The sequence below is a fragment of the Colossoma macropomum genome, unplaced genomic scaffold (genome assembly GCF_904425465.1).
Source record: "Colossoma macropomum unplaced genomic scaffold, Colossoma_macropomum, whole genome shotgun sequence".
Taxonomy (NCBI): domain Eukaryota; kingdom Metazoa; phylum Chordata; class Actinopteri; order Characiformes; family Serrasalmidae; genus Colossoma; species Colossoma macropomum.
This window is the reverse complement of record NW_023494805.1, coordinates 29111727-29125387: the sequence shown is the minus strand read 5'-3', so window position 1 is coordinate 29125387 and position 13661 is coordinate 29111727. Positions and strand designations below refer to the sequence as shown.

The window sequence follows — 13661 nt, the reverse complement described above, 5'->3', positions numbered from 1 at the left end:
TAACTAGCTAGTCAACTAAGTAACCAACTTACTTGAATATTCTCCACAAGGGGGAGCACTCAAGTAGCTATTATGCACATTATTGAAGGGTGTAAAGCCACACTGGTAGGATCTCATTTGCAGTGCTACATTGTGTGTGTATGTACCAAGTTAAATGACCAAAACACAGCTTTTGTAAGTAAGCAAATGCTTTAATTGCTGATGTTCTTGAAGTAATAAAAAATAATGTATGATATCATGTGGGGATAATCAGACAGCTTCAAAGCTTTAAAGACACTTGTTTTCTTTTCAGACACATATGAAACTGGAGACCTACTGGTCTAACAGGACCATGCTTTGCATCAGTTATCAATTAATTTTTGTGTGAATTTAAGCTAATTAACTAGAAGTTTCTCAATGGTATAAAAGTAACATCCTAATGTCTCCTCATTGTCTACCACACAGGGATCGGAGCTAATGAGAGGCTGTATCTGGACTTTGAGATGTAGGCTGCATGATGAAAGACTCTTTCACAGAAGGAGTCGGTGAGGGTGGTAGGAGAACCCTGCAAACTTCCATTCTCCCCAACAGACTATTAATGACACCAGGAGATGAAAGAAATGAATCTATAAAAGTTATGGCTGCCCTTTCGCTCTTTTTATCTCTCCCCAGCTTTCCTTCCCTCTCTCTTCACACTTCTGTGTCCTCCTTCCACCCCTCGTTCACTCCTAGCTCAAGTCATCTCCATGGAGACGTGCCGGATGCACCTGATGCTGGGGAGCTGTATATTTATGAGGCCTGAAAGGCCTCTGACAGGGCGGAACTGCAGCGAGGCTGCAAATTACAACGAGGAGAGCAGCTCTAGCGCCTGAGGCTGGGTTTGTATGGCAGCAGTCTCTGTAAAACTAGGGAGGTGAATACAGAAAGACCTCCCTACCTGTACTCATGGCAATCTGTTTCATCGATATGCATAAAGCAAGTTATTTCAGTATCTGTCCTAAACAGCTTATATATGCTACAGGGAATGGCACAGAATACAGAATGCTCTGCACATTTACATATACACGTCTTCAGTCCTCTGTACTTGTGAAAAGGGCTCAAGACAGAACACTGGGTAACACTTTATGATAAGGGTACATGAACTGGTAGTAATTAAGGCATTTACTAATGAATAACTAATCAGAAAGTAATGAGTGATAAATCAGGAAAAAATGAATAAGTCATATATTAACAACCACAAGACAAGATTACTAACACATGTACTAATGAATGAAGATGAAAATAATAAAGGCTTTATTCAGTGCCTGAATTAATTAGGAATTCATGTGTTAATTAAGCATACAAAAAGAATGTTAGTACACATGGTGAACTGCTAGAAGATCTGTTAGTTTCATTCTATTCATGCAATTTATGATTACCTATGTCATACTGCAATGTCATACTGTTACAACAGAAACATAAACTGTTGTATGTTTAATAAACTGTAAACTAGCTTATTTACTGAAAATTTGCTATATCTAAATGTTTTATTAATGGAAACACAGCATTTTGCAATGTAACACTTCAACTGTTTCCACAGCTGGAAATTACTGCTATTTTTCTTCGCCAGTAGATGGCAGTAATTGCGGTAAATGCTATATGTCAAGCGGCCACAGAGTCTTGAGTGAATATCTCTGGTACAACGTTTAAGAGCAGCAAATGAAAATAATTGAAATAATGATTAAAAAATTCAATATTTCTCTTTTAGCCTTTTTGCAATATTTCACATTTTTCTTACTCTTAAAGGTGAGTTATGCATACGCATACTGTATTATATACGTAATTTACATCGCAGATATAATATTTACACGTGGTATTGTTGTCTGAGTGTTGTGAGTGCTAGCTAGTAGGTTATGTATGTTCGTGCCTCACCTCTTTTTAGACTAAGGTGTAAAACATGCAGCTGTTATCTGTGGTGAAACAGAACGGATTTGCAGGAACTATTATTTCTAAATTCGTTATAAAGTAGCTTAAATATTTGGTTTGGTGCTTAGTTATTTGCAATAAACCTTTTTGGATTTAATAGTAAGGTGTTTGTGTTTCTCACGAGCGTCGTGTGATTGTAGTAGTAATATGTGGCGTCAGGCACGTCTATCCTGTCTGGTTAAAATCACATGTTAATTTTATGCTGCTTGGTTCATTTGTTATTCCTCCTTTGAAAGGGACTCTTATTGTGAAGGGCTATGTGTGCGGTGGCAGTGCTTCACAGGGCCTAGTAGTAAACAGACTGAGCCGACATCGAGAGGTCGTGCTAACTGCGCTTAGCCGAGCGCTAATGTCTCAGGGGGATCTTGTGACAACATTAATTAACACATGAATTCCTAATTAATTCAGGCACTGAATAAAGCCTATTATTTTCATCTTCATTCATTAGTACATGCGTTAGTAATTTAGTCTTGTGGTTGTTAATATATGACTTATTTATTTGTTCCTGATTAATCACTCATTACTTTCTGATTAGTTATTCATTAGTAAATGCCTTAATTACTGCCAGTTCATGTGCCCTTATTATAAAGTGTTACCGAACACTGCTGTCTTGGTACCAGATGCCTTGAGTTCCGCAGGCACAAGTGGTCACTAGAAGGTTTAACTTTGGAATTGAACATGGTGCTACCAGGTTTGTTGTGATCAGGGTTATGGTACTCGAGTCTGAAACAAGTCTCAAGACCATGAATTTATGGTGTCGGATTTGCCTCAGTCTTGTCTTGGTCTTGAAGTAAGAAGGACTCCATTTTCTTCTGGCCAGCTGACAGCAGGGACTCCTCATTGGTAGTAACTGATCTTTTGTTTACTATCATTCTATAATGATAGTAAACAAAGGATCAGTACGACCAACACATTACCAACACATCCAAACAGAATAAAAATTGTCCTTTTTATACAGGTTTAATACAAAACCTTCACTCTGATTAGCTAAAAGGGAGTGCAGGTCACTGCTGTCCTGGTTCAGTAGCCAATGAACATGTCTTATACTGAAAAACCTAATGTGAACATTGAGGAAAAAGGTCTTGTTGTTAACTCCTGGTCTTTGCCTTGTCTTTTTCTTGGCTCGTACTCGATGTGTCCACGGCTCGTATTTATGCTAACATGGAATGGGTTTACGCCTTTTCCATAGGACTGAATGGTATTGTGTGAACCAGGGGTGCTCAATCCTGGTCTTGGATCTCTATCACCCTGCAAAATTTAGCTCCAATCCTATTCTAACACATCTGATCCATGTGTTGAAAGCCTTCAGGGGCACCTGAATATCAGAGCCAGGTGTTAGATCTTCGGTGTGTATCTGTAGGACCAGGTTTGGGCACCTCTGACATGGACTGATGTTAGATTAGCATTTTTTTATTTTTGAGAAGCTTGAAGAATTCATTCCCGGGTCTTGATTCGGTCTAATTACAACAATGGCCCCCATGATTTGTCTGTCAAGCCTTGTAAAAAGTTGTGTTAGATAGCTAATTCAACATTAGCCGTCACAATGAACACTAATGAGTTTGTTAATGATGATGGATATTAAAAATTTAAGTCTGTCCTTTACAAGGTATGTCAGATTAGCTCCATTGACTCAATAGAAGATACTCTCTGCCTTTGCTGATTTCCAGAGAAGATTCCAAAGAACTTGATGTTTACCAGCAGGTTTTACTAAAAGCTTGTTGTGGTTGTGCACTGTGGTTGTTACAGCCAATTAGTTGTGCATTTGGCAGCTATTTATCTATAGAAAAAAGTTGAATATTCTTAAAGAATCAGGGCTGATTCCACAGTGGTGGGATCAAGACAGTTTTGTGTTACCCGGAATGTGAGGGTAGCATTGAGCTGAAAGAGTGCAGCAAAGGTATAAAATATGAATAGGATCAATGTCTCTCTCTCTGCTCTGTCTCTCTCACACATGTACACTCATAGTTGCTGAAAAGGAAAGAGAAACCTTGAGCAGTAGACAGAGACAGCTGCTTTTGTGGAGTTAGAATTCCAGATTTTTCTTCCCTTTTGGCTAATTTCACTATGTTCTCTTCATAATAAGCACCACTGCACCTGATTTCATTAAACTCCTGTGGAAAAAAGTAAAGAGAAGATATACTGAAGTTACAGTGTGCATTTCTTTCACTTTAATACTACACATGAGTTGATCATATTAAGTGTGTGAAATACCCCTTTGGTATTTAGGGGCCCCATGTTGGCTGGTTACTCCAGCGCTGGCTGGCTGCTAACTCACGCGCCATAGAGGCGCTGATGCTAGCTTTAAAGGCAGCAAAATGTTTGACTGACCAATTCTTCTTTTGGAAATGGTCTTTTCTAGTTTGGTAATGCGCTCTTTCACACTTTAACTGAGATCTTACGCATCTCCTCTTTAGTCAACAGTTCACTCTTTCCACCAGTCTCTTGGAAAATTGGGCAAGTTTTCAGATTTACAACTATGCAGATGTATTGCGGGTATAGTGACAGTCGCTAAGCTATGAAGGACCAATTAGGTGAACCAATTTGCTCGAGTGTCACCCTGAGGCAGACCAGTGCTGCATCTCTAGTAAGTTAAGAACACCAAAGACTGAAGCTCGCTGATTGTGGGTGAAGCAGCTAAACAATGAGCTTTCCCTGAATTTGTATTTGAGCTTCTATTTTATCCCTAACGGACAGCTTAACATCATTATAATTTTATTTACAGGACTTTTGAGACATTCAGGGGTATAAGAGGTTAATCAAGTCCCAGACCCCCCAGGAGGCCCTGTATTTGGTACCTTGATCATACTCATAATCCTGAATAGCAAGTCAGGAACTTGATTGATAAGAGTACAATAAAAAGAGAAAAATCTCCAGGGCTTTGTGATTTGTACTTTGAAGGTCTAAATGTAAGTACAAGTAGTCAATATGCTGAATATATTCAATTTCAATAATACCTGAGTAAAGAATACTTAAACATTGTAACAAAGTACTTGAGTATTTTCACACCTGTCCATTAGTGAAATCATGTCATCGTGCAGGACTGGAATGCCCTCTGTTGAGTGTTAGTGTGTGACCTTTGTTAAGTGTCCTTCGTGTTGCTTTTACTCACCTTCGGCACATGTAGCCGTGTGTCGTTGTTGATAAGCGGTGCCCCCAGTGGCTGGGCAGGGTAGTTGGGGTAGTAGGGGTTATTGGTGCCAGTGCAGGACAGATACAGCAGCAGAACTGTGTTGAAAGGAAACACACTCACAGGCAGATCCCACCGGTCCAGAACAGGAGCCAGACCACTAGAGACAAATGTTCTGAGAGAGAGAGAGAGAGAGAGAGAGAGAGAGAGAGAGAGAGAGAGAGAGAGAGAGAATAAGAATAAGAATAAGAGGAACATAAATCAGATAACAATAGTGTCTGTCTCCATCAAATAAACAGTACTTAGAGTTTTGATCTTTGAGAGAGAGGAGAAGGTCAAGCTCTACTCTTGCTTCAGATCTGAAAAAATCCACAGATGTTTCTGTCCATCCTCCCACTGTGAGAACTCTACACTATGAGTCTGAAAGGATGTGTTACTGATAAAAAGGAAAAAGATAAAAAAGAAGAAAATTTGCACATTAAACAAAAAAGCGGCTGGTGTTCTCAGGACAGTGGACTGTCCACCCCAGAGCCCAGATCTCAACATATCTGAATGTGTTTGGGATTATCTGGATGATGGGAAGCAGAAAATGCAACCAACTTCGAAGACTGAACTTTGGAGGTGTGGAAAAATATCCCTGCAGATTTCTTTAAAAACTGAAAGCAAGTCTCCTAAAAAGAATGGAAGCTATAACAAAGCTTGGGCACACTAAACACTGAGATTTTTAAATTGATATATTATTTGTTGAGGCGAAAAATCTGTGAAAAATATGTTTTCCACTTTTTTCGCCTGACACTGAAAAAATGAATGACTCGTACTTAATGGCTATTTTGACAGGAAAACAAATAAACTAAGGGTGGTCTCTTTTGCACAGTACTGTATGAAACATATTGGTGCTTACATATATATATATAACACATATGAGACACGTTTGTGATGTGTAAAAACAAACATGGATTTGTGTCTTACGTTGTAGCTCCAGCGACACATGCAGGAAGTAATAGCCACCAATACCAATCTCCTGCAGAGTTGAATGCACCTATCAGCAACGCCACCAGCATGCCATTATAACCATACTGACCCCTCGACACCTCCTCTCTGTATCACATACACACACACACGCATGCACACACAAACACACACATTCAACAGTTATTTCCTGTTATACAGAAAAAAACACACAACACACATGGCTGGTTATGCAAAATGTTAAAAATATATTTTCTACATTAACTGACCACTTTGTTAGAAACATCTTGTAGCTCCATCTAGCTCACCTGCTGATGCACAGCCATTCATGTGGGACCATTATTAGCTTAGCAGTGACACTGACGTGTGTAAAAACCTCAGCAACATCGCTGTACCTGATCACATGAGTATCTGCAAATATGTCTGGCGGTGGTCACTGGTGGGTCCAGAATCCTGCTGATGCATTTCTTCATGAACGAAAATGTGGTCATCAAAATTGTAATCAAACATTGTTTAAATTTCCCGAGTACTCTATCTCAAAGCAGACCTTACGGCGCGTCTGTGTGTTTAGAAACTCACACAGCCCCAGTGTTTGCTCATCTTGGGCAGAAAGTGGTTCAAAGTGGTTCACAGTGGTTCACTCACAATGGCTGCCCCACCATTCACCTATTTTTGTATTTATAAACTAAAGTAGGTCACAATGTGTTCTAAACCACATTGATTTGTCTGTGCGAAACAAATAAAGACCTGGATGTGTTTTAAGTGGGTCAAAAGATGTTTTTGTACACGTATTTACAGAGATGAGTTGAGTGACAAACAGTCCAGTGTTTTTTTAGCAACAAAAGTCTAGTATCTCCTGTTGTAAACTAAAGAAGCAAACTTCAGATACCAAACATATCTTGGCTGATCGACTGAATCTGGGGTAAGTGATAAATTATGCTAATTTGATTGTTCCAAACTATTTCTGTAAGGCCCAGTTGTGTAATTTAAATGAGTTTTAAATGTACGGTACATTCACTTTCCTAGAGACAGAACTTATAAACTTTAAACTTAAAAACACAAGATATAAATGATATAAATTATTTAGATATAAATTATTTATCCTTGAGGTCCCCACACCAGTGAGAGAGTTTGTACCCAAAAAACGTTCAGTTTAGTATCTTGTTTTTCGAGAGTGTACAATATCAGTATCACTGCTGTGCTGAGAATGGTCCACCACCCCATTAATATCTGGTTAACAGGAACCCTCTGGTCAAAAACTGACCAATGATGAATGGGTTGGAGCAGAGGCATCCAAATGTTTTTTTAAAGAGGCCCAGATTGGACTATATAGAAATACCAGACGGCCGGTCATTCGTTTCCCAAACTTTATTAAATATGTCATTTATGTTCTATGAGCTGTCTATTTTATTCCATTGATGTCCCTAACACTTACACCTCCTAAAGGGTAGGTGTATTTAATGTGAACTTAGCTCAGTGTAAAAATAGTTTCTAAATATTCAGTATTCAAAACATGAAAAGCACAAACATATAAGTAGGTAATTTTCACTGAACTACTTAATGTGCTCTGATAAAAAGCTGCTGCTGTGAAGTTCCTCCTGCTTTAGTTTCTGTCCCCTCTGTGTGGAAGTACAAATAAGGAGTTTGTCTGATTATTGGGCATAATATTGAGCACTTTACTTGTGGTGTCATTACAAACTGAAACAAAAGCAAAATACGCATCTGACACATCTGGCTCTGTGGGCATCGTACTTTCCTCACCGCTCATGGCCAATGATGATGGCCGTGACTGTGGATGCAAGTAGTCCTATGCTGCCCAGCACAGCCTGCCAGGGGCTGGAGAGAGTCAGAGCTATCAGAATCAGAGCTCCACTCACAGGATTATCCACCATAATCACACCAGACACACCCCGCAAACTCCACTCCAACAGTTGCACAGACAACGGCTGGTCTGAGAGGGAGAGTACAAGAGAGAGAGAGAAAGAGACAGATAGACAGAAGGAGAAAGGGATAGGGTGTATTCAGCGTGGTCCTCATATTAACTCATTCACTATTCACTACATACAGTGGCAAGAAAAAGTATGTGAAGCCTTTGGAATTACCTAGTTTTCTACATTAACTGGTCATAAAATACGATTTGTTCAAGCACAATGCGCACAACACATACAGTGGTAGAGGAAAAAGTAAGTGGATCCTTGGATTTAATAACTGGTTGAACCTCCTTTGGCAGCAGTAACCTCAAGCAAGCACTTCTGGTAGCTAGTAGTTCAAAAGAAATACTCGACCATTCCTCCTTACAAAACTGCTCCGGCTCAGCCATATTCTTCAGATTTCTGGTGCGAATGGTTCTCGTGAGGTCATTCCTTAGCACATCTATTGGGTTAAGGTCTGGGCTCTGACTGGGCAACTCCAAAAGGCAGAGTTTATTTTTTTGAAGCCATTCTGCAGTTGAAGCAATTTGTGGCAATCAGGTCGTCCCAGGAGGACCAAAGCAGCTGATGGCAGGAACATTGTTACAGCTGTGAAGAAAAAATAACATCCAGGGAAATAAAAGACAGTCTAGAGTGCAGAGTGCAGGGGTGAATGTTAGCACTCACCACTTGCAGTAGACTTCAAGAGAAGGACTACAGAAACTAAATAACAAGACGCAAAACTCTCATCAGCAGTAAGAGCATAAGGTCAAGGGTGGTTTTGCAAAGAACTACAAAGATGATGCCAGAAGAGTTCTGGAGCAAATAATCCACCAGTCCATTAGTCACTTTCTAACTAGTAACAGCTAACCAATGCATACACACAGCAACAAATGAAACACTGTAGCATAGTGACACTGAGTTTAGAACCAGGCAATAAACACGCTGCCATGGAAACAGCAGTTTGCAGAGGCTTTTTTGCATTCCATGGAAAAATAAGTGATCCAGTATGGAAGAGAAGACTGTGAACATGTGATGTGTTTTCACAACTTTTATGCTTTTGTTATACTTTGTTAGGACACCCAAATGTGCAGCTTTTAAAACAATGGTTTCTGTTGAACCAGCAAAACGGCAGCATCAATCCAGAAGTATCCGCATCTGCTGAGTCTGCTGAGTGAGAGCCGGAGCCGTGGATGTTAGATAGTGGAAGTCAATAACAGTGGAAGTTACTGAATGTACAGAGTTTGGGACCAAATACTAACAGTAAGCAATTTCATTTTTCTTTCAATGAATGTGTCCCAATACTTATGCACAGCTGAAATTGGTAAACATAATTTTTTTTTCCTGTCGCATACTGTTTTATTTTGTTTGGAAAACATTGCCCAGAAATGAAATATGACATTCTGTCTTTAGTCTCATCTTTTGATCTGGAATACAAATTTTATGAATGTGTAATAAAAATAATCCATTTTACCTCATTCTCCCAATATCTTTGCCTCTCACTATGTGTGTGTGTGTGTGTGTGGGTGTGTGTATCTTCACACATTGGCAGGTAAGAAAACAGTGAATATTTCTGCTTTTAGCTTCTCATAAAGGAGGAAAGCAGAGAGAGGATGCTGCACATTTGTTAACTCTTAAAGCAGTGGTTCAGCCAAGAATTAAATGTACACTGAAGCTACAAGACAAATGTAGTTAACAAGTAATGGAAACTCACAGCAGCCAGTTAGTATCGTGCAACCTGCATGCCTAAATGATTCCACACTCGCCCCAAACCATGTCGAGTTCATAAGTGATCTCAGTAGAGACAGAACACAGTATCACAAAGTCTCTGGGCACAAGAGACCTAAAAAATAACATTAGAAACAACTTATTTTTGTTTATGTACTTTTGTATTATCTCTCAAGGTGCAATAGCCTTTTATTTTCTGCACAGTTATATTTCTGCACACTTTTGATATTTGGGGGCTTTACATTATTTTAAACAAGGTAATAGATTATGGGCTTTACTTCATTCAGACCTTTATTTCATTTATTTATTGATTACGTAATTATTCAGTGGCTTTTCATCCCTTTAATTTTTTGCATTTGTACTGGATTGTCCCTATTCTTTGAGCTGCCTTGGGTCTTGTGTTCTGAAGCTGCTTCAGGCCACCTGGCAGTCAGAGGCCCCTTGCCGATAGCCCCTCTGGCCTGGCCAGTAATCCCTCTCTGAATCTCAGCCAGACTTGCTTGTGTTGCTTCGGTACAGTAGGGCTGCCCAATCCTGGTCCTGCAGTTCAGATGAAGGCCTTCATTATCTGGATCAGGTGTGTTAGATTAGGCTTGGAGCTAAACTCTGCAGGGTGGTAGATCTCTAGAACCAGGACTCGGCCTCCCGCTGTACAGCATATTATTATGTATAAAAATGGGCAACAGTATGTCCAGTGTTTCACACAGTGTCAGGAATTTGAGATGAATTCTCTGCAGTTTGGAACAAGTGTGTGATGTTTTATGCATGCAGTTTTCAATATGCCAGTTGTTAGCTACTTTAATCTTGTAGCTCCAGTGCAAAACTAAAGCAGATATGGAAAATTTTGGCTGATTGACCACGTTACAGTGTAAATAAAGTGTAAATCTGATATTTTTAGGTAAACTGTTGTATGTGAAATGAGTGTATAGTGCTGTGGACTCTTACCCTGCATGAGTGTGTGGAGGTGCTGCATGTCTCCGGTGCAATAGAGCAGTTTGTGGAGCAGGCGCTGCCTCAGGCCCTCCGACCGCTGAGATGACTTCTCTTCAGGGAACATTCTTAACAGTGACCTGCTACAGTCACCAAGCTGAGCCTACTTTATTCTCTCTCTCTCTCTCTCTCTCTCTCTCTCTCTTGTTTACTCCCTCTTCATTGACCCTGTCGTCTTCACTTCTGCTTTTCTGTTAACTGTTCCTTTGCTCTTTAACAATTGCTCTCTGTCTCACGCTCTCTATTTTTTTCTTTTCTTTCTTTCTTTCTTTCTTTTTTGCTCTTTCACACTGTCTATTTTCCCCTCCTCTCTTTCTTTCTCTCACTCTCTCCCTCTCTCTCTCTCTCTCTCTTCATTTCTTTCTTTTTTGCTCTCACACTGACTACTTCTCCCTGTTCTCTCCATTTCTTTCTTTCTCTCTCTCTCTCTCTCTCCCACATTTGATGGTTAATATGAACATTAAACTTGTTTTTTGGTTACTTATTGGGCCCTTTTGGACAGTAATGGTCAAAGTTCACACTCTGTCCTCTAGCTTCTGTCCATCTTTACCAATCATTTAATGTTTTGTTACTCTTTCATCCTGTTCCAGCTGGTTGAATGAGATTAGTAATGAGAGAACACTCTTCATGTCTAACAACATGTTGAGTTTTGGAACATGTTGTAAATGCTGCTTCTGAGATGTAACTGTGTCTACACTGTTACCCACTCTGTGCTGTCTACTGAGCCGCTTAATTTATCATCAGATTACCTGTGAAGTACATTGTCTACAGGGAAATACAGAAAATCTTTCACTAATCTTTGAATTTTTACTTTATGGAGTTCTGATGAGCTGAGAGTGGAGCTAATTTGTATTTTGGGCAGAAATTGGCTCCTGTGTTGTGAACTCTGTCCACATTCCACTTATGTGTGTCTTATGTAATGCAGTGTAATACAAAAGCTCAACAGAAGACTCAACAGGACATGCTGTTTATATAATGCAAGATTTGGGGTCCTTTTCTTATGTAACAGCCAATCACTGTAGTTATAGAGAGAGATAGAGTGAGAGAGTGAGAGAGAGAGAGCGAGAGAGAGAGAGAGAGAGAGAGAGAGAGAGAGAGAGTCTCTTAGAGTCACCACCTCATCACTGGAACAAATCTGTTTGTGCTTCAACACTCAAAAAAAGTACATGAAAATTGAAATAACTTGATTCAACTGAATACTACACTTTCATAAAATATTACATTATTGATGTTGACGTGAATCAGGCTGAAATGTGTCTCAAATGTGTTTGAGAGACAGAGAGTCAACCCTGTTGCTTGTTTGCACACCATGTCCATTCATTCATTTCATTCAGTTTCAAATGATCTAACAGTTTTAAATTATCCAAAAGTTCTAAATTTTCTGAAGATTCTAAATGATCTAAAAGTTCTACATTTTCTAAAGGTTCTAAATTACCCTAAAATTCTACATTGTGTTACAGTTCTAAATTACTTAAATGTTTCCAATTATCTAAAAGTTCTAAATTTCCATAAGGTTCTAAATTACCTAAAAGTTCTAAATTATCTGAACGTTCTAAACTTTCCTAAGGTACTAAACTACATAAACACATAATCCAAATTATCTGAAAGAAATGAACTAAAAAGTTTTGATTTCTTAAGCTTCTAAATGATGTAAAAGTTCTAAATCATCTAAACATTTTACATTTTCTTGAGGCTCTAATTGATCTTAAAGTTTTACATTTCTTAAGGTTCTAAATTACCTCAACGTTTTAAATCACCTAAAAGTTCTATACTTTTCTAATGGTTCTAAATAGTCTGAATTGTAATAAAAAAAATGTCTAAATTTTTCAAAGGATCTAAATCATCTAAGAGTTCTAAACGATCTAAACATTCAAAATTTTCTAAAAGCTCTAAATTAAATGAAAGTCCTACATTTTCTTAAGGCTGTAAATGGTCTAAAAGTTCTAAATCTTTTCAAGGTTTTAAATGTTCTAAAAGTTCTAGATTTTTGAAGGTTCTAAATGATCTAAATTCTCTAGATTGTCTTAAGGTTCTAAATGCTCTAGATCGTCTTAAGGTTCTAAATGATCTAAAATTTCTAGATTGTCTTAGGGTTCTAAATTATCTAAAACTTCTAAATCTTTGTAAGGTTTGAAATGATCCAGAAGTTCTAAATTTTCTTAAGGTTCTAAATAATTTAAAAGTTCTCATTTTTGTAATGTTTTAACTTACCTAATTGCTGCCCAGTGATCAGTATAATGACTGATGGAGAAGGCACTTTTGTGTGTGCGTGTGTGTGTGTGTGTGTGAGAGAGAGAAAGAGAGAGAGAGAGAGAGAGAGAGAGAGAGAGAGACAGGGAGATGATATGAGCGTCCTCATTAGTATTCCATGCTTTACTTTCACCTTAACCGAAGGCCAAAAGGCCAGATGTTTTCTCTTCTTAGTCAACAGGGACCACCAGCCCACTTTAACATTTAAAGTGCACACACTAGAATAAATCCATACAAATCAGGAGCAACAAGACCTCGACTGTGTGTGTGTGTGTGTGTGAGTTACTGAGTGTGTGAGTGACTGAGAGAGTGAGTGACTGCAAGCCCTTCATTTATGATGTTAATCCATGACCTGAATGTTTTTTTTGGTTAAAGAAAGTCACGTCAGTTTCAATTGTTGTTGTAGTTTTTACACACTTTCTTACACTAAAACAATACTAAAAAATTAATTTAAGAAAAAGTTGAAAAGGTTTAAGAGGGCATTTACAGGTTTAAAAGGTTTAAGAGGGCATATTACTGTATTTTGAAAATCATTCTTGTCCTACTTGCAACACAAAACGTAGGAGTGTGTGTGTGTGTGTGTGTGTGTCAGGTGCAGATGCACGTTGCAGTGTGGGTGGAGTTCACAGAAGAGTTCTCATAGTAACAGTAACACTGCTGTTGATGAGTCTCTAGCACATGCACACATCTTTTTCTTTCTCTATCTTTCTTTCTCTCTCCTCTCTGCTTATACATGAAAAATG

The 13661-nt window shown here is 38.7% G+C and overlaps 1 protein-coding gene across 3 annotated transcripts in view; it reads right to left on the bottom strand.

The window, feature by feature from the left end:
• Positions 1-11015, bottom strand: part of si:dkey-183c6.7 (urea transporter 1) — a 33584-nt gene extending 22569 nt beyond the window's left edge. For 2 of the 3 annotated variants that reach the window (XM_036597058.1, XM_036597060.1), the window contains exons 1-4: positions 10624-11015; positions 7802-7991; positions 6041-6169; positions 5054-5246 (exon numbers count right to left, since the gene is read on the bottom strand). In XM_036597058.1, the coding sequence (XP_036452951.1) occupies positions 5054-5246; positions 6041-6169; positions 7802-7991; positions 10624-10735 (624 nt within the window). In that variant the 5' untranslated portion in view covers positions 10736-11015. Of the gene's footprint in view, positions 1-5053; positions 5247-6040; positions 6170-7801; positions 7992-8338; positions 8560-10623 lie in introns of all 3 variants that reach the window. The other variant, XM_036597059.1, reaches the window with a different exon arrangement.
• Positions 11016-13661: the final 2646 nt, after the last annotated feature.